We start from the raw sequence: 20,129 nt of genomic DNA, 5'->3' as shown, positions 1-20,129 counted from the left end.
GAAGCTACTGCTACTGTACTGCACATGAAGCTACTGTACTGCACATGAAGCTACTGCTACTGCACTGCACATGAAGCTACTGCTACTGTACTGCACATGAAGCTACTGCTACTGCACTGCACATGAAGCTACTGCTACTGCACTGCACATGAAGCTACTGCTACTGTACTGCACATGAAGCTACTGCACTGCACATGAAGCTACTGCTACTGTACTGCACATGAAGCTACTGCTACTGTACTGCACATGAAGCTACTGCTACTGCACTGCACATGAAGCTACTGCTACTGCACTGCACATGAAGCTACTGCTACTGTACTGCACATGAAGCTACTACTACTGCACTGCACATGAAGCTACTGCTACTGCACTGCACATGAAGCTACTGCTACTGCACTGCACATGAAGCTACTGCTACTGCACTGCACATGAAGCTACTGCTACTGCGCTGCACATGAAGCTACTGCTACTGCGCTGCACATGAAGCTACTGCTACTGCACTGCACATGAAGCTACTGCTACTGCACTGCACATGAAGCTACTGCTACTGCACTGCACATGAAGCTACTGCTACTGTACTGCACATGAAGCTACTGCTACTGTACTGCACATGAAGCTACTGCTACTGCACTGCACATGAAGCTACTGCTACTGCACTGCACATGAAGCTACTGCTACTGTACTGCACATGAAGCTACTGCTACTGTACTGCACATGAAGCTACTGCTACTGCACTGCACATGAAGCTACTGCTACTGCACTGCACATGAAGCTACTGCTACTGTACTGCACATGAAGCTACTGCTACTGCACTGCACATGAAGCTACTGCTACTGCACTGCACATGAAGCTACTGCTACTGTACTGCACATGAAGCTACTGCTACTGTACTGCACATGAAGCTACTGCTACTGTACTGCACATGAAGCTACTGCTACTGCACTGCACATGAAGCTACTGCTACTGTACTGCACATGAAGCTACTGTACTGCACATGAAGCTACTGCTACTGCACTGCACATGAAGCTACTGCTACTGTACTGCACATGAAGCTACTGCTACTGTACTGAACATGAAGCTACTGCTACTGTACTGCACATGAAGCTACTGCTACTGTACTGCACATGAAGCTACTGCTACTGTACTGCACATGAAGCTACTGCTACTGTACTGCACATGAAGCTACTGCTACTGCTACAGTAGCTAGTCGTGCTAATGCTTACATTGTTATGAGTTTTCATGAAGCAGCTGCTGTACTACGAGTCATTGCAGTAGCCTCCTCAGTCAGCCGCTGTACTACGAGTCATTGCAGTAGCCTCCTCAGTCAGCTGCTGTGTTACGAGTCATTGCAGTAGCCTCCTCAGTCAGCCGCTGTACTACGAGTCATTGCAGTAGCCTCCTCAGTCAGCTGCTGTGTTACGAGTCATTGCAGTAGCCTCCTCAGTCAGCCGCTGTACTACGAGTCATTGCAGTAGCCTCCTCAGTCAGCTGCTGTGCTACGAGTCATTGCAGTAGCCTCCTCAGTCAGCTGCTGTGTTATGAGTCATTGCAGTAGCCTCCTCAGTCAGCTGCTGTGCTACGAGTCATTGCAGTAGCCTCCTCAGTCAGCTGCTGTGCTACGAGTCATTGCAGTAGCCTCCTCAGTCAGCTGCTGTGTTATGAGTCATTGCAGTAGCCTCCTCAGTCAGCTGCTGTGCTACGAGTCATTGCAGTAGCCTCCTCAGTCAGCCGCTGTACTACGAGTCATTGCAGTAGCCTCCTCAGTCAGCTGCTGTGTTATGAGTCATTACAGTAGCCTCCTCAGTCAGCTGCTGTACTACGATAGCAGAGGATCATGCTGATCTACAGACTGATATCTGACAACAGTCAGTTCCTTCTAATTGTGGGGCTGCATGTCTACAACTTCAGGGTCATTTAAACAGGCTACATAAGCTTTTTTTATGTCAGTGAAGGAAGAGCTAGCTGATTGGCTAGCTAGCTATGTCAGTAAGCTAGCTAGCTACAACAGTTAGCTAACTAGACAGCTGATCAAGTCACTGACACTGGCGACCAATGTCCTGGCACAGAATTTGGTCTGGATTTATTTTCTCACAATTGCAAAACTATTATATCACTGTCAATGCTAGTTATTCTTCCTATTTCAACGTTTGTCATAGATAGCTAGTTTCTCTGCCTATTTCAACATTTGTAATAGATAGCTAGTTACTCTACCTATTTCAACGTTTGCAATAGATAGCTAGTTACTCTGCCTATTTCAACGTTTTGTAATAGATAGCTAGTTACTCTGCCTATTTCAACGTTCGTAATAGATAGCTAGTTACTCTGCCTATTTCAACGTTTGTAATAGATAGCTAGTTACTCTGCCTATTTCAACGTTCGTAATAGATAGCTAGTTACTCTGCCTATTTCAACGTTTTGTAATAGATAGCTAGTTACTCTGCCTATTTCAACGTTCGTAATAGATAGCTAGTTACTCTGCCTATTTCAACGTTTGTAATAGATAGCTAGTTACTCTACCTATTTCAACGTTTGTCATAGATAGCTAGTTTCTCTGCCTATTTCAACGTTTGTAATAGATAGCTAGTTACTCTACCTATTTCAACGTTTGTAATAGATAGCTAGTTACTCTGCCTATTTCAACGTTTGTAATAGATAGCTAGTTACTCTGCCTATTTCAATGTTTGTAATAGATAGCTAGTTTCTCTGCCTATTTCAACGTTTGTAATATATAGCTAGTTACTCTGCCTATTTCAACGTTTGTAATAGATAGCTAGTTTCTCTGCCTATTTCAACGTTTGTAATAGCTAGCTAGTTACTCTGACCTAATGATATCAAAACATGATTGAATGGCGGATGCTCAATATTCAAATTTGAATATGAGTTCCACGTCCTACAAGACAGATCGGTTGAGGGGACGAGTGTCACGGAGGAGTGCTGTCATCTGATGTGAGACAATGATCTAGACCCTAGACATCTAGGACATCAAATATGAAAGTATTGGATAGGTGTAAACAATGTGGAGGAGTGTAAACAATATGGAGAGGTGTTAACAATGTGGAGAGGTGTTAATGTGGAGAGGTGTAAACGATGTGGAGAGGTGTTAACAATGTGGAGAGGTGTAAACAATGTGGAGAGGTGTTAACAATGTGGATAGGTGTTAATGTGGAGAGGTGTAAATGATGTGGAGAGGTGTTAACAATGTGGAGAGGTGTTAACAATGTGGAGAGGTGTTAATGTGGAGAGGTGTTAACAATGTGGAGAGGTGTTAACAATGTGGAGAGGTGTTAATGTGGAGAGGTGTTAACAATGTGGAGAGGTGTTAATGTGGAGAGGTGTAAACGATGTGGAGAGGTGTTAACAATGTGGAGAGGTGTAAACAATGTGGAGAGGTGTTAACAATGTGGATAGGTGTTAATGTGGAGAGGTGTAAATGATGTGGAGAGGTGTTAACAATGTGGAGAGGTGTTAACAATGTGGAGAGGTGTTAATGTGGAGAGGTGTTAACAATGTGGAGAGGTGTTAACAATGTGGAGAGGTGTTAATGTGGAGAGGTGTAAATGATGTGGAGAGGTGTTAACAATGTGGAGAGGTGTTAATGTGGAGAGGTGTAAACGATGTGGAGAGGTGTTAACAATGTGGAGAGGTGTTAATGTGGAGAGGTGTAAACGATGTGGAGAGGTGTTAACAATGTGGAGAGGTGTAAACAATGTGGAGAGGTGTTAATGTGGAGAGGTGTAAATGATGTGGAGAGGTGTTAATGTGGAGAGGTGTAAACAATGTGGAGAGGTGTTAACAATGTGGAGAGGTGTTAACAATGTGGAGAGGTGTTAATGTGGAGAGGTGTAAACGATGTGGAGAGGTGTTAACAATGTGGAGAGGTGTTAATGTGGAGAGGTGTAAACAATGTGGAGAGGTGTAAACAATGTGGAGAGGTGTTAACAATGTGGAGAGGTGTTAACAATGTGGAGAGGTGTTAATGTGGAGAGGTGTAAATGATGTGGAGAGGTGTTAACAATGTGGAGAGGTGTTAACAATGTGGATAGGTGTTAATGTGGAGAGGTGTTAACAATGTGGAGAGGTGTTAACAATGTGGAGAGGTGTTAATGTGGAGAGGTGTAAACGATGTGGAGAGGTGTTAACAATGTGGAGAGGTGTAAACAATGTGGAGAGGTGTTAATGTGGAGAGGTGTAAATGATGTGGAGAGGTGTTAATGTGGAGAGGTGTAAACAATGTGGAGAGGTGTTAACAATGTGGAGAGGTGTTAACAATGTGGAGAGGTGTTAATGTGGAGAGGTGTTAATGTGGAGAGGTGTAAATGATGTAGAGAGGTGTTAACAATGTGGAGAGGTGTTAATGTGGAGAGGTGTAAACGATGTGGAGAGGTGTTAACAATGTGGAGAGGTGTTAACAATGTGGAGAGGTGTTAATGTGGAGAGGTGTTAACAATGTGGAGAGGTGTTAACAATGTGGAGAGGTGTTAACAATGTGGAGAGGTGTTAATGTGGAGAGGTGTTAACAATGTGGAGAGGTGTTAACAATGTGGAGAGGTGTTAATGTGGAGAGGTGTTAATGTGGAGAGGTGTTAACAATGTGGAGAGGTGTTAACTATGTGGAGAGGTGTTAATGTGGAGAGGTGTTAACAATGTGGAGAGGTGTTAACAATGTGGAGAGGTGTTAATGTGGAGAGGTGTAAACGATGTGGAGAGGTGTTAACAATGTGGAGAGGTGTTAATGTGGAGAGGTGTAAATGATGTGGAGAGGTGTTAATGTGGAGAGGTGTAAACAATGTGGAGAGGTGTTAACAATGTGGAGAGGTGTTAATGTGGAGAGGTGTAAATGATGTGGAGAGGTGTTAACAATGTGGAGAGGTGTTAATGTGGAGAGGTCTGTAAACGATGTGGAGAGGTGTTAACAATGTGGAGAGGTGTAAACAATGTGGAGAGGTGTTAATGTGGAGAGGTGTAAAAGATGTGGAGAGGTGTTAATGTGGAGAGGTGTAAACAATGTGGAGAGGTGTTAACAATGTGGAGAGGTGTTAATGTGGAGAGGTGTAAATGATGTGGAGAGGTGTTAACAATGTGGAGAGGTGTTAATGTGGAGAGGTGTAAACAATGTGGAGAGGTGTTAACAATGTGGAGAGGTGTTAATGTGGAGAGGTGTAAACGATGTGGAGAGGTGTTAACAATGTGGAGAGGTGTTAATGTGGAGAGGTGTAAACAATGTGGAGAGGTGTTAACAATGTGGAGAGGTGTTAACAATGTGGAGAGGTGTTAATGTGGAGAGGTGTAAATGATGTGGAGAGGTGTTAACAATGTGGATAGGTGTTAATGTGGAGAGGTGTTAACAATGTGGAGAGGTGTTAACAATGTGGAGAGGTGTTAATGTGGAGAGGTGTAAACGATGTGGAGAGGTGTTAACAATGTGGAGAGGTGTAAACAATGTGGAGAGGTGTTAATGTGGAGAGGTGTAAATGATGTGGAGAGGTGTTAATGTGGAGAGGTGTAAACAATGTGGAGAGGTGTTAACAATGTGGAGAGGTGTTAACAATGTGGAGAGGTGTTAATGTGGAGAGGTGTTAACAATGTGGAGAGGTGTTAATGTGGAGAGGTGTAAACAATGTGGAGAGGTGTTAACAATGTGGAGAGGTGTTAACAATGTGGAGAGGTGTTAACAATGTGGAGAGGTGTAAACAATGTGGAGAGGTGTTAACAATGTGGAGAGGTGTTAACAATGTGGAGAGGTGTTAATGTGGAGAGGTGTTAATGTGGAGAGGTGTAAACAATGTGGAGAGGTGTTAACAATGTGGAGAGGTGTTAATGTGGAGAGGTGTAAACAATGTGGAGAGGTGTTAATGTGGAGAGGTGTAAACGATGTGGAGAGGTGTTAATGTGGAGAGGTGTAAACAATGTGGAGAGGTGTTAATGTGGAGAGGTGTTAACAATGTGGAGAGGTGTTAATGTGGAGAGGTGTAAACAATGTGGAGAGGTGTTAATGTGGAGAGGTGTTAACAATGTGGAGAGGTGTTAACAATGTGGAGAGGTGTTAACAATGTGGAGAGGTGTTAACAATGTGGAGAGGTGTTAATGTGGAGAGGTGTAAACAATGTGGAGAGGTGTTAATGTGGAGAGGTGTAAACAATGTGGAGAGGTGTTAATGTGGAGAGGTGTTAACAATGTGGAGAGGTGTTAACAATGTGGAGAGGTGTTAACAATGTGGAGAGGTGTTAACAATGTGGAGAGGTGTTAACAATGTGGAGAGGTGTTAACAATGTGGAGAGGTGTTAACAATGTGGAGAGGTGTTAACAATGTGGAGAGGTGTTAACAATGTGGAGAGGTGTTAATGTGGAGAGGTGTTAACAATGTGGAGAGGTGTTAACAATGTGGAGAGGTGTTAATGTGGAGAGGTGTAAACAATGTGGAGAGGTGTTAACAATGTGGAGAGGTGTTAATGTGGAGAGGTGTAAACGATGTGGAGAGGTGTTAACAATGTGGAGAGGTGTTAATGTGGAGAGGTGTAAACAATGTGGAGAGGTGTTAACAATGTGGAGAGGTGTTAACAATGTGGAGAGGTGTTAACAATGTGGAGAGGTGTAAACAATGTGGAGAGGTGTTAACAATGTGGAGAGGTGTTAATGTGGAGAGGTGTTAACAATGTGGAGAGGTGTTAATGTGGAGAGGTGTAAACAATGTGGATAGGTGTTAACAATGTGGAGAGGTGTTAACAATGTGGAGAGGTGTTAACAATGTGGATAGGTGTTAATGTGGAGAGGTGTAAACAATGTGGAGAGGTGTTAACAATGTGGAGAGGTGTGAACAATGTGGAGAGGTGTTAACAATGTGGATAGGTGTTAACAATGTGGAGAGGTGTTAACAATGTGGAGAGGTGTTAACAATGTGGAGAGGTGTTAACAATGTGGAGAGGTGTTAACAATGTGGAGAGGTGTTAACAATGTGGAGAGGTGTTAACAATGTGGAGAAGTGTTAACAATGTGGAGAGGTGTAAACAATGTGGAGAGGTGTTAATGTGGAGAGGTGTAAACGATGTGGAGAGGTGTGAACAATGTGGAGAGGTGTTAATGTGGAGAGGTGTTAACAATGTGGAGAGGTGTTAATGTGGAGAGGTGTAAACAATGTGGAGAGGTGTTAACAATGTGGAGAGGTGTTAACAATGTGGAGAGGTGTTAACAATGTGGAGAGGTGTTAATGTGGAGAGGTGTAAACAATGTGGAGAGGTGTTAACAATGTGGAGAGGTGTTAATGTGGAGAGGTGTAAACAATGTGGAGAGGTGTTAACAATGTGGAGAGGTGTTAATGTGGAGAGGTGTTAATGTGGAGAGGTGTTAACAATGTGGAGAGGTGTTAACAATGTGGAGAGGTGTTAATGTGGAGAGGTGTTAACAATGTGGAGAGGTGTTAACAATGTGGAGAGGTGTTAATGTGGAGAGGTGTAAACAATGTGGAGAGGTGTTAACAATGTGGAGAGGTGTAAACAATGTGGAGAGGTGTAAACAATGTGGAGAGGTGTTAACAATGTGGAGAGGTGTAAACAATGTGGAGAGGTGTTAACAATGTGGAGAGGTGTAAACAATGTGGAGAGGTGTTAACAATGTGGAGAGGTGTAAACAATGTGGAGAGGTGTTAACAATGTGGAGAGGTGTAAACAATGTGGAGAGGTGTTAATGTGGAGAGGTGTTAACAATGTGGAGAGGTGTTAACAATGTGGAGAGGTGTAAACGATGTGGAGAGGTGTTAACAATGTGGAGAGGTGTTAACAATGTGGAGAGGTGTAAACGATGTGGAGAGGTGTTAACAATGTGGAGAGGTGTTAATGTGGAGAGGTGTTAACAATGTGGAGAGGTGTTAATGTGGAGAGGTGTTAACAATGTGGAGAGGTGTTAACAATGTGGAGAGGTGTTAATGTGGAGAGGTGTTAACAATGTGGAGAGGTGTTAACAATGTGGAGAGGTGTTAATGTGGAGAGGTGTTAATGTGGAGAGGTGTAAACAATGTGGAGAGGTGTTAACAATGTGGAGAGGTGTTAATGTGGAGAGGTGTAAACAATGTGGAGAGGTGTTAACAATGTGGAGAGGTGTTAATGTGGAGAGGTGTTAACAATGTGGAGAGGTGTTAACAATGTGGAGAGGTGTTAACAATGTGGAGAGGTGTTAATGTGGAGAGGTGTAAACAATGTGGAGAGGTGTTAATGTGGAGAGGTGTAAACGATGTGGAGAGGTGTTAACAATGTGGAGAGGTGTTAACAATGTGGAGAGGTGTTAATGTGGAGAGGTGTTAATGTGGAGAGGTGTTAACAATGTGGAGAGGTGTTAACAATGTGGAGAGGTGTAAACAATGTGGAGAGGTGTAAACAATGTGGAGAGGTGTTAACAATGTGGAGAGGTGTTAATGTGGAGAGGTGTAAACAATGTGGAGAGGTGTAAACAATGTGGAGAGGTGTTAACAATGTGGAGAGGTGTTAACAATGTGGAGAGGTGTTAACAATGTGGAGAAGTGTTAACAATGTGGAGAGGTGTAAACAATGTGGAGAGGTGTTAACAATGTGGAGAGGTGTTAACAATGTGGAGAAGTGTTAACAATGTGGAGAGGTGTAAACAATGTGGAGAGGTGTTAACAATGTGGAGAGGTGTAAACAATGTGGAGAGGTGTAAACAATGTGGAGAGGTGTAAACGATGTGGAGAGGTGTTAACAATGTGGATAGGTGTTAACAATGTGGAGAGGTGTTAATGTGGAGAGGTGTTAATGTGGAGAGGTGTAAACAATGTGGAGAGGTGTTAACAATGTGGAGAGGTGTTAACAATGTGGAGAGGTGTTAACAATGTGGAGAGGTGTAAACAATGTGGAGAGGTGTAAACGATGTGGATAGGTGTTAACAATGTGGAGAGGTGTTAATGTGGAGAGGTGTTAACAATGTGGATAGGTGTTAACAATGTGGAGAGGTGTTAACAATGTGGAGAGGTGTTAACAATGTGGATAGGTGTTAACAATGTGGCATGTCATCAAGAAGTCAAGGTGGAGCTATTGGAGCATTTTCTCAGTTCTCATTGGTGTTCCAGATTGATTGACAGGCGTGTTGTGGTCTTTGATAGGTCTGTGATGGTGCCAGTCAAGAAGCCCCCTCCCGGCACCCTGTCAGTCAACACTGTGGGCACGCCCACCACCAGCGGCGCAGCCACACCAGGAAGTACACCAAACATCTTCGCTGCTGCCACGGCAACACCCAAGAGCATGATCAACACCACAGGTGAGGACACACACAACACCTGGAACACACACACACCTGGAACAAATACACATGCTTCTGGGAGAGAGACACACACACCTGGTACAACTGGCTGTATAGTTTGTCAGTAGGGATTGTCTAGATGCGTTTTGAGGTTATTTTTATGTCTTTGAACAGCAATAATAGAATGTTAACAGAGATCTGCAGAGTAGATGTTTCTAAAAAACAAACCCTTAGGACACCATTCATGAATTAGTCTGACTGGGCCTAATGTGGATGTCAACATTAGACATGGATGACAGAGAGCTGATTGAAAAATACATGGGATTTAATCCAATTCAATAGATTGGTACAACTGTAGTAGTTGTCATTCCTGATTATGACTCCAAATGAACACTAGATGGCTCTCTATCTCAGTCCTTTACAACCTCGTCATCTCCTCTTATCTCTGTCTCAGTCCTTTACAACCTCGTCATCTCCTCTTATCTCTATCTCAGTCCTTTACAACCTCGTCATCTCCTCTTATCTCTATCTCAGTCCTTTACAACCTCATCATCTCCTCTTATCTCAGTCCTTTACAACCTCGTCATCACCTCTTATCTCTTTCTCAGTCCTTTACAACCTCGTCATCTCCTCTTATCTCAATCCTTTACAACCTCTTATCTCCTCTTGTCTGTCCTTTACAACCTTGTCATCTCCTCTTATCTCTTTCTCAGTCCTTTACAACCTCGTCATCTCCTCTTATCTCTATCTCAGTCCTTTACAACCTTGTCATCTCCTCTTGTCTTACTCCTTTACAACCTCGTTATCTCCTCTTATCTCAGTCCTTTACAACCTCGTCATCACCTCTTATCTCTGTCTCAGTCCTTTACAACCTTGTCATCTCCTCTTATCTCTGTCTCAGTCCTTTACAACCTTGTCATCTCCTCTTATCTCTGTCTCAGTCCTTTACAACCTCGTCATCTCCTCTTGTCTCAGTCCTTTACAACCTCGTCATCTCCTCTTATCTCTGTCTCAGTCCTTTACAACCTCGTCATCTCCTCTTATCTCTGTCTCAGTCCTTTACAACCTTGTCATCACCTCTTATTTCTGTCTCAGTACTTTACAACCTCGTCAACTCCTCTTGTCTCAGTCCTTTATAACCTTGTCATCTCCTCTTATCTCTATTTCAGTCCTTTACAACCTCATCATCTCCTCTTATCTCAGTCCTTTACAACCTCGTTATCTCCTCTTATCTCAGTCCTTTACAACCTCGTCATCACCTCTTATCTCTTTCTCAGTCCTTTACAACCTCGACATCTCCTCTTATCTCTGTCTCAGTTCTTTACAACCTCGTCATCTCCTCTTATCTCCTCTTGTCTCAGTCCTTTACAACCTCGTCATCTCCTCTTATCTCTATCTCAGTCCTTTACAACCTTGTCATCACCTCTTATTTCTGTCTCAGTCCTTTACAACCTCGTCATCTCCTCTTGTCTCAGTCCTTTACAACCTCGTCATCTCCTCTTATCTCTGTCCTTTACAACCTCGTCATCTCCTCTAATCTCAATCCTTTACAACCTCGTCATCTCCTCTTATCTCAGTCCTTTACAACCTCGTCATCTCCTCTTATCTCAATCCTTTACAACCTCGTCATCTCCTCTTATCTCAATCCTTTACAACCTCGTCATCTCCTCTTATCTCAATCCTTTACAACCTCGTCATCTCCTCTTATCTCAATCATTTACAACCTCGTCATCTCCTCTTATCTCAATCCTTTACAACCTCGTCATCTCCTCTTATCTCAATCATTTACAACCTCGTCATCTTCTCTTATCTCAATCCTTTACAACCTCATCATCTCATCCTGTATGGTTTCTCAGTACTCTGGATGATTATACACAATACTTTACATCTTACCTCTTTCTCTCCCCCTCTCTCTCTCTCTCTCTCTCTCTCCCCCCCTTCTCTCTCCCCCTCTCTCTCTCCCCCTCTCTCTTTCTCTCCCCTCTCTCTCTCTCTCTCTCTCTCTCTCTCTCTCCTCTCTCTCTCTCTCCCCCTCTCTCTCTCTCTCTCCCCCTCCTCTCTCTCTCTCTCCCCCTCTCTCTCTCCCCCTCTCTCTCTCTCTCTCTCTCTCTCTCCTCTCTCTCTCTCTCTCTCTCTCTCTCTCTCTCTTCTCTCTCTCTCTCTCTCTCTCTCTCTCTCTCTCTCTCTCTCTCTCTCTCTCTCTCTCTCCCCTCTCTCTCTCTCTCTCTCTCTCTCTCTCTCTCTCTCTCTCTCTCTCTCTCTCTCTCTCTCTCTCTCTCTCTCTCTCTCTCTCTCTCTCTCTCTTCTTTCTCCCCCTCTTCTCTCCAGGTGCCACTGACTCTGCCTCTTCTTCCTCTTCTTCTTCCTCATCCTTCGTCAACGGTGCGACCAGTAAGAACCTACCAGCCGTACAGACAGTGGCTCCCATGACCGAAGACACCGTTGAGAGCATGAGGTCAGAATCTCTCTTTCTCTTTCCTTCACTAACTCTCTATAGCTGACCATCTTTCCATCTGCCCCTGTGCGTTTCCACTTCCATAGACTATTGTTAGTCACATCTCCCCCTCTCCCCTATCTCTATCCTCCCCTATCTTTCTCCTCCCATATCTCTCTCCTCCCCTATGTTTCTCCTCCCCTATCTTTCTCCTCCCCTACATCTCTCCTCCCCTATCTCTCTCCTCCCCTACATCTCTCCTCCCCTACATCTCTCCTCCCCTATCTCTCTACTCCCCTATCTCTCCTCCCCTACATCTCTCCTATCTCTCTCCTCCCCTATCTCTCTACTCCCCTATCTCTCTCCTCCCCTACATCTCTCCTCTCCTATCTTTCTCCTCCCCTATCTCGCTCCTCCCCTATGTCTCTCCTCCCCTATCTTTCTCCTCCCCTACATCTCTCCTCCCCTATCTCTCCTCCCCTACATCTCTCCTCCCCTATCTCTCTACTCCCCTATCTCTCTCCTCCCCTACATCTCTCCTCTCCTATCTCTCTCCTCCCCTATCTCTCTCCTCCCCTACATCTCTCCTCCTCTATCTCTCTCCTCCCCTACATCTCTCCTCTCCTATCTCTCTCCTCCCCTATCTCTCCTCCCCTACATCTCTCCTCCCCTATCTCTCTCCTCCCCTACATCTCTCCTCCCCTATCTCTCTCAACCCCTACATTTTGCATGTTTACCCTCACTACCTCTCTCCCATCTGTCTGTCTGTCGTTCGCATAGTAGGATACTAATGAAAGATATCATAATAGGATACTCATTAAAGATATCATAATAGGATACTAATGAAATATATCATTATAGGATACTCATTAAAGATATCATAATAGGATACTAATGAAAGGTATCATAATAGGATACTCCTTAGATATCATAATAGGATACTCATTAAAGATATGATAATAGGATATTCAATAGATATCTGTATGTCTGACCCCTCACCCCGCGATCCATAATAATAATAATACTAATAACTATTATTTTACAATATATCTTTAGCTAGTTAATCTACCATTGTCAGCCTGTCATTTGCAAAATGTCCCTGCATTGGAACTAGGAGTCATCTTGATCTGGTGAACCTGTCTGTGTGATCAACCTATCAGGGCCAAACACTAAACATGAAATGTGTGCATGTAACTAGTACTTTTACACAACTTACATATTGACAAGTTTTAGGCATGAGTCCACGTTACCCTTATTGACAATAGTCAAGTCAGGCCTCTGTGTCCTTTAGAAGTCAGAGCTCATATAATGTAGAGTTGGTGAGTTTTTTTTTAGAGTGTGTAGGAGTGTTAGTTAGTGAGTGTGTTGTTGCTTTAATGTGTGTGTGGTTTGTGTGTTACAGTGTCTATTGTGAGGTGGAGCAGTGTGAGCTGCGCAGCGGTTTGACTCCTCCTGAGCTCAAGCCCTTTAGCTCTCTGGCAGGCTTCCAGACAGCCCCCCGCGATGCAGGACAGTGTCTTAGGCAAGGACCCCTGACCCCAAACACTACCTACCTAGTACCTACCTACCTACCTACCGACCTACCTATTACCTACCTACCTACCAACCTACCTAGTACCTACCTACCGACCAACCTACCTAGTACCTACCTACCTAGTACCTACCTACCGACCTACCTAGTACCTACCTACCAACCTACCTACCTACCAACCTACCTAGTACCTACCTACCTACCTAACTAGTACCGACCTACCGACCTACCTACCAACCTACCTACCTACCGACCTACCTACCGACCTACCGACCTACCTACCTACCAACCTACCTACCTACCTAGTACCTACCAACCTACCTACCTACCTAGTACCTACCTACCAACCTACCTAGTACCTACCTACCAACCTACCTAGTACCTACCTACCAACCTACCTACCTACCTAGTACCTACCTACCAACCTACCTAGTACCTACCTACCTACCAACCGACCTACCTACCGACCTACCGACCGACCTACTGACCGACCTACCTACCTACATACCTACCTACCTACCTACCTACCTACCTACCTACCTACCTACGTACCTACCTGCCTACCTACCTATCTACCGACCTACCTAGTACCTACCTACCGACCTACCTAGTACCTACCTACCAACCTACCGACCGACCTACCTACCGACCTACCTAGTACCTACCTACCTACCTAGTACCTACCTACCGACCTACCTACCTACCGACCGACCTATCTACCTACCTACCTACCGACCTACCTACCTACCTACCTACCTACCTACCTACCTACCTACCTACCTACCTATCTATCTATCTATCTATCTATCTATCTATCTATCTATCTACCTACCTACCTACCTACCTACCTACCGACCGACCGACCGACCGACCGACCGACCGACCTACCTACCTACCTACCTACCTACCTACCTACCTACCTACCTACCTACCAACCAACCTACCTACCAACCTACCGACCTACCTACCGACCTACCTACCTACCTGCCTACCTACCTACCGACCTACCTAGTACCTACCTACCGACCTACCTAGTACCTACCTACCGACCTACCTAGTACCTACCTACCGACCTACCTACCGACCGACCTATCTACCTACCTACCGACTGACCTACCTACCGACCTACCTAGTACCTACCTACCGACCTACCTACCGACCGACCTATCTACCTACCTACCGACTGACCTACCTACCTACCGACCTACCAACCTACCGACCTTCCTACTGACCTACCTAGTACCTACCTACCTACCTACCTACCGACCTACCTACCTAGTACCAACTACTTACCGACCTACCTAGTACCTACCTAGTACCTACCGACCTACCTAGTACCTACCTACCTAGTACCTACCTACCTACCTACCTACCTACCTACCTACCTACCTAGTACCTACTTACCTACCGACCTACCTTGTACCTACCTACCAACCTACCTACCTACCTACCTAGTACCTACCTATCTACCGACCTACCTTGTACCTACCTACCTACCGACGGACCGACTGACCTATCTATCTAGCTCCCTCCCTCCCTCCCTCACTCCCTTCCTTCCTACCTAGTACCTACCCACCTACCTACCTTCCTAGTACCTACCAACCTACCTACCTTCCTACCTACCTACCTACCGACCAACTGACCTATCTATATAGCTCCCTTCCTCCCTTCCTACCTTCCTAGTACCTACCTACCTACCTACCTACCTACCTACCAACCAACTGACCTACCTACCTACCTACCTACCTACCTACCAACCTAGTACCTACCTACCAACCTACCTAGTACCTACCTACCTACCTACCTACCTACCTACCTAGTACCTACCTACCAACCTACCGACCGACCTACCTATCGAACTACCTAGTACCTACCTACCTACCGACCTACTTAACGACCTACCTACCTACCGACCAACTGACCTACCTACCTACCTACCTACCTACCTACCTACCTACCTACCACCTGACCAACCGACCTGCCTACCTACCTACCTACCTACCTACCTACCTACCTACCTACCTACCTACCTACCTACCTACCTACCAACTGACCTATCTATACAGCTCCCTTCCTCCCTTCCTACCTTCCTAGTACCAACCTACCTACCTTCCTACCTACCTACCTACCTACCTACCTACCTACCTACCGACCAACTGACCTACCTACCTACCTACCTACCTACCTACCTACCTACCTACCGACCTACCTACCTACCTTCCTAGTACCTACCGACCTACCTACCCACCTACCGACCTACCTACCCACCAACTGACCTATCTATATAGCTCCCTTCCTCCCTTCCTACCTTCCTAGTACCTACCTACCTACCTTCCTAGTACCTACCGACCTACCTACCTACCAACCTACCTACCTACCTACCTACCTACCTACCTACCTACCTTTGTTGATATAATAGTTTCCTGTCTAGCACGGCCATCTAGTGTTGACCTACTGTACTTCACCTCCTCTCAGTCATTCTATCTCTCTCGCTCTTTCTCTATCAATCTCTCTTTATCTCTCTCTCTATCTCTCTCTCTATATATACACTGCTCAAAAAAATAAAGGGAACACTAAAATAACACATCCTAGATCTGAATGAATGAAGTATTCTTATTAAATACTTTTTTTCTTTACATAGTTGAATGTGCTGACAACAAAATCACACAAAATGTATCAATGGAAATCAAATTTATCAACCCATGGAGGTCTGGATTTGGAGTCACACTCAAAATGAAAGTGGAAAACCACACTACAGGCTGATCCAACTTTGATGTAATGTCCTTAAAACAAGTCAAAATGAGGCTCAGTAGTGTGTGTGGCCTCCACGTGCCTGTATGACCTCCCTATAACGCCTGGGCATGCTCCTGAGGAGGTGGCGGATGGTCTCCTGAGGGATCTCCTCCCAGACCTGGACTAAAGCATCTGCCAACTCCTGGACAGTCTGTGGTGCAACGTGGCGTTGGTGGATGGAGCGAGACATGATGTCCTAGATGTGCTCAATTGGATTCAGGTCTGGGGAACGGGCGGGCCAGTCCATAGCATCAATGCCTTCCTCTTGCAGGAACTGCTGACACACTCCAGCCACATGAGGTCCAGCATTGTCTTTCATTAGGAGGAACCCAGGGCCAACCGCACCAGCATATGGTCTCACAAGGGGTCTGAGGATCTCATCTCGGTACCTAATGGCAGTCAGGCTACCTCTGGCGAGCACATGGAGAGCGATGTGGCCCCCCAAAGAAATGCCACCCCACACCATGACTGACCCACTGCCAAACCGGTCATGCTGGAGGATGTTGCAGGCAGCAGAACGTTCTCCTCTGCGTCTCCAGACTGTCACGTCTGTCACATGTGCTCAGTGTGAACCTGCTTTCATCTGTGAAGAGCACAGGGCGCCAGTGGCGAATTTGCCAATCTTGGTGTTCTCTGGCAAATGCCAAACGTCCTGCACGGTGTTGGGCTGTAAGCACAACCCCCACCTGTGGACGTCGGGCCCTCATACCACCCTCATGGAGTCTGTTTCTGACTGTTTGAGCAGACACATGCACATTTGTGGCCTGCTGGAGGTCATTTAACGCCTTCATAATACTGTCATAATGCCACTAAAACGCCTTCATAATACTGTCATAATGCCACTATAACGCCTTCATAGTACTGTCATAATGCCACTATAACGCCTTCATAATGCTGTCATAATGCCACTATAACACCTTCATAGTACTGTCATAATGCCACTATAACGCCTTCATAGTACTGTCATAATGCCACTATAACACCTTTATAGTACTGTTATAATGCCATTATAACGCCTTCATAAATCTGTCATAATGCCACTATAACGCCTTCATAAATCTGTCATAATGCCACTATAATGCCTTCATAGTACTGTCATAATGCCACTATAACGCCTTCATAGTACTGTCATAATGCCACTATAACGCCTTCATAGTACTGTCATAATGCCACTATAACACCTTCATAATACTGTCATAATGCCGCTATAACACCTTCATAATACTGTCATAATGCCACTATAACGCCTTCATAGTACTGTCATAATGCTGCTATAACACCTTCATAATACTGTCATAATGCCACTATAACGCCTTCATAATACTGTCATAATGCTGCTATAACACCTTCATAATACTGTCATAATACCACTATAACGCCTTCATAGTACTGTCATAATGCCACTATAACGCCTTCATAATACTGTCATAATGCCACTATAACGCCTTCATAATACTGTCATAATGCCGCTATAACGCCTTCATAATACTGTCATAATGCCACTATAACGCCTTCATAATACTGTCCTAATGCCACTATAACGCCTTCATAATACTGTCATAATGCTGCTATAACACCTTCATAATACTGTCATAATGCCACTATAACGCCTTCATAGTACTGTCATAATGCCACGATAACGCCTTCATAATACTGTCATAATGCCACTATAACGCCTTCATAAATCTGTCATAATGCCACTATAACACCTTCATAATACTGTCATAATGCCACTATAATGCCTTCATAATACTGTCATAATGCCACTATAACACCTTCATAGTACTGTCATAATGCCACTATAACGCCTTCATAATACTACTATAACGCCTTCATAATACTGTCATAATGCCACTATAACGCCTTCATAATACTGTCATAATGGCACTATAACGCCTTCATAATACTGTCATAATGCTGCTATAGCGCCTTCATAATACTGTCATAATGGCACTATAACGCCTTCATAATACTACTATAACGCCTTCATAATACTGTCATAATGCCACTATAACGCCTTCATAATACTGTCATAATGGCACTATAACGCCTTCATAATACTGTCATAATGCCACTATGACACCTTCATAATTCTGTTATACTGCCGCTATAACGCCTTCATAGTACTGTCATAATGCCACTATAACACCTTCATAGTACTGTCATAATGCTGCTATAGCGCCTTCATAATACTGTCATAATGCCACTATAACGCCTTCATAATACTGTCATAATGCCGCTATAACACCTTCATAATACTGTCATAATGCCACTATAACGCCTTCATAATACTGTCATAATGCCACTATAACGCCTTCATAATGCCGCTATAACACCTTCATAGTACTGTCATAATGCTGCTATAACGCCTTCATAGTACTGTCATAATGCTGCTATAACGCTTTCATAATACTGTCATAATGCCACTATAACGCCTTCATAATACTGTCATAATGCCGCTATAACGCTTTCATAATACTGTCATAATGCCACTATAACGCCTTCATAATACTGTCATAATGCCGCTATAACACTTTCATAATACTGTCATAATGCTGCTATAACGCTTTCATAATACTGTCATAATGCCACTATAACGCCTTCATAATACTGTCATAATGCCACTATAACGCCTTCATAGTACTGTCATAATGCCACTATAACGCCTTCATAGTACTGTCATAATGCCACTATAACGCCTTCATAGTACTGTCATAATGCCGCTATAACGCCTTCATAATACTGTCATAATGCCGCTATAACACCTTCATAATACTGTCATAATGCTGCTATAACGCCTTCATAGTACTGTCATAATGCCGCTATAACGCCTTCATAGTACTGTCATAATGCCGCTATAACGCCTTCATAATACTGTCATAATGCCGCTATAACACCTTCATAGTACTGTCATAATGCCGCTATAACACCTTCATAGTACTGTCATAATGCCGCTATAACGCCTTCATAGTACTGTCATAATGCCGCTATAACGCCTTCATAATACTGTCATAATGCCGCTATAACACCTTCATAATACTGTCATAATGCCGCTATAACGCCTTCATAATACTGTCATAATGCCGCTATAACGCCTTCATAGTACTGTCATAATGCCACTATAACGCCGTCGTAATACTGTCATAATGTCGCTATAACGCCTTCATAATACTGTCATAATGCTGCTATAACGCCTTCATAATACTACTATAACGCCTTCATAATACTGTCATAATACTACTATAACGCCTTCATAATACTGTCATAATGCCACTATAACGCCTTCATAATACTGTCATAATGCCACTATAACGCCTTCATAATACTGTCATAATGCCACTATAACGCCTTCATAATGCCGCTATAACACCTTCATAGTACTGTCATAATGCCACTATAACGCCTTCATAATACTGTCATAATGCCACTATAACGCCTTCATAGTACTGTCATAATGCCACTATAACGCCTTCATAATACTACTATAACGCCTTCATAATACTGTCATAATGCTGCTATAACGCCTTCATAATACTACTATAACGCCTTCATAATACTGTCATAATGCCACTATAACGCCTTCATAATACTGTCACAATGCCGCTATAACGCCTTCATAATACTGTCATAATGCCACTATAATGCCTTCATAGTACTGTCATAATGCCGCTATAACGCCTTCATAATACTGTCATAATGCCACTATAACGCCTTCATAATACTGTCATAATGCCACTATAACGCCTTCATAATACTGTCATAATGCCGCTATAACGCCTTCATAGTACTGTCATAATGCCACTATAACGCCTTCATAATACTGTCATAATGCCGCTATAACGCCTTCATAATACTGTCATAATGCTGCTATAACGCCTTCATAATACTGTCATAATGCTGCTATAACGCCTTCATAATACTGTCATAATGCCACTATAACGCCTTCATAATACTGTCATAATGCCACTATAACGCCTTCATAGTACTGTCATAATGCCACTATAACGCCTTCATAATACTGTCATAATGCCGCTATAACGCCTTCATAATACTGTCATAATGCTGCTATAACGCCTTCATAATACTGTCATAATGCCACTATAACGCCTTCATAATACTGTCATAATG

The 20,129-nt window shown here is 43.9% G+C and overlaps 1 protein-coding gene across 1 annotated transcript in view; it reads left to right on the top strand.

The window, feature by feature from the left end:
- The window catches only part of nbeaa (neurobeachin a), a 328,032-nt gene that overhangs the window by 271,086 nt on the left and 36,817 nt on the right, over positions 1 to 20,129 (top strand). The window contains 3 exon segments of the mRNA XM_052520397.1: positions 9,107 to 9,261; positions 11,572 to 11,698; positions 13,080 to 13,199. Coding sequence (XP_052376357.1) covers positions 9,107 to 9,261; positions 11,572 to 11,698; positions 13,080 to 13,199 — 402 coding nt within the window.

This window comes from Oncorhynchus keta, chromosome 6, assembly GCF_023373465.1.
Source record: "Oncorhynchus keta strain PuntledgeMale-10-30-2019 chromosome 6, Oket_V2, whole genome shotgun sequence".
NCBI lineage: Eukaryota > Metazoa > Chordata > Actinopteri > Salmoniformes > Salmonidae > Oncorhynchus > Oncorhynchus keta.
Note: the sequence above shows the minus strand (reverse complement) of the source record. Positions and strands in the feature narration are given on the sequence as shown.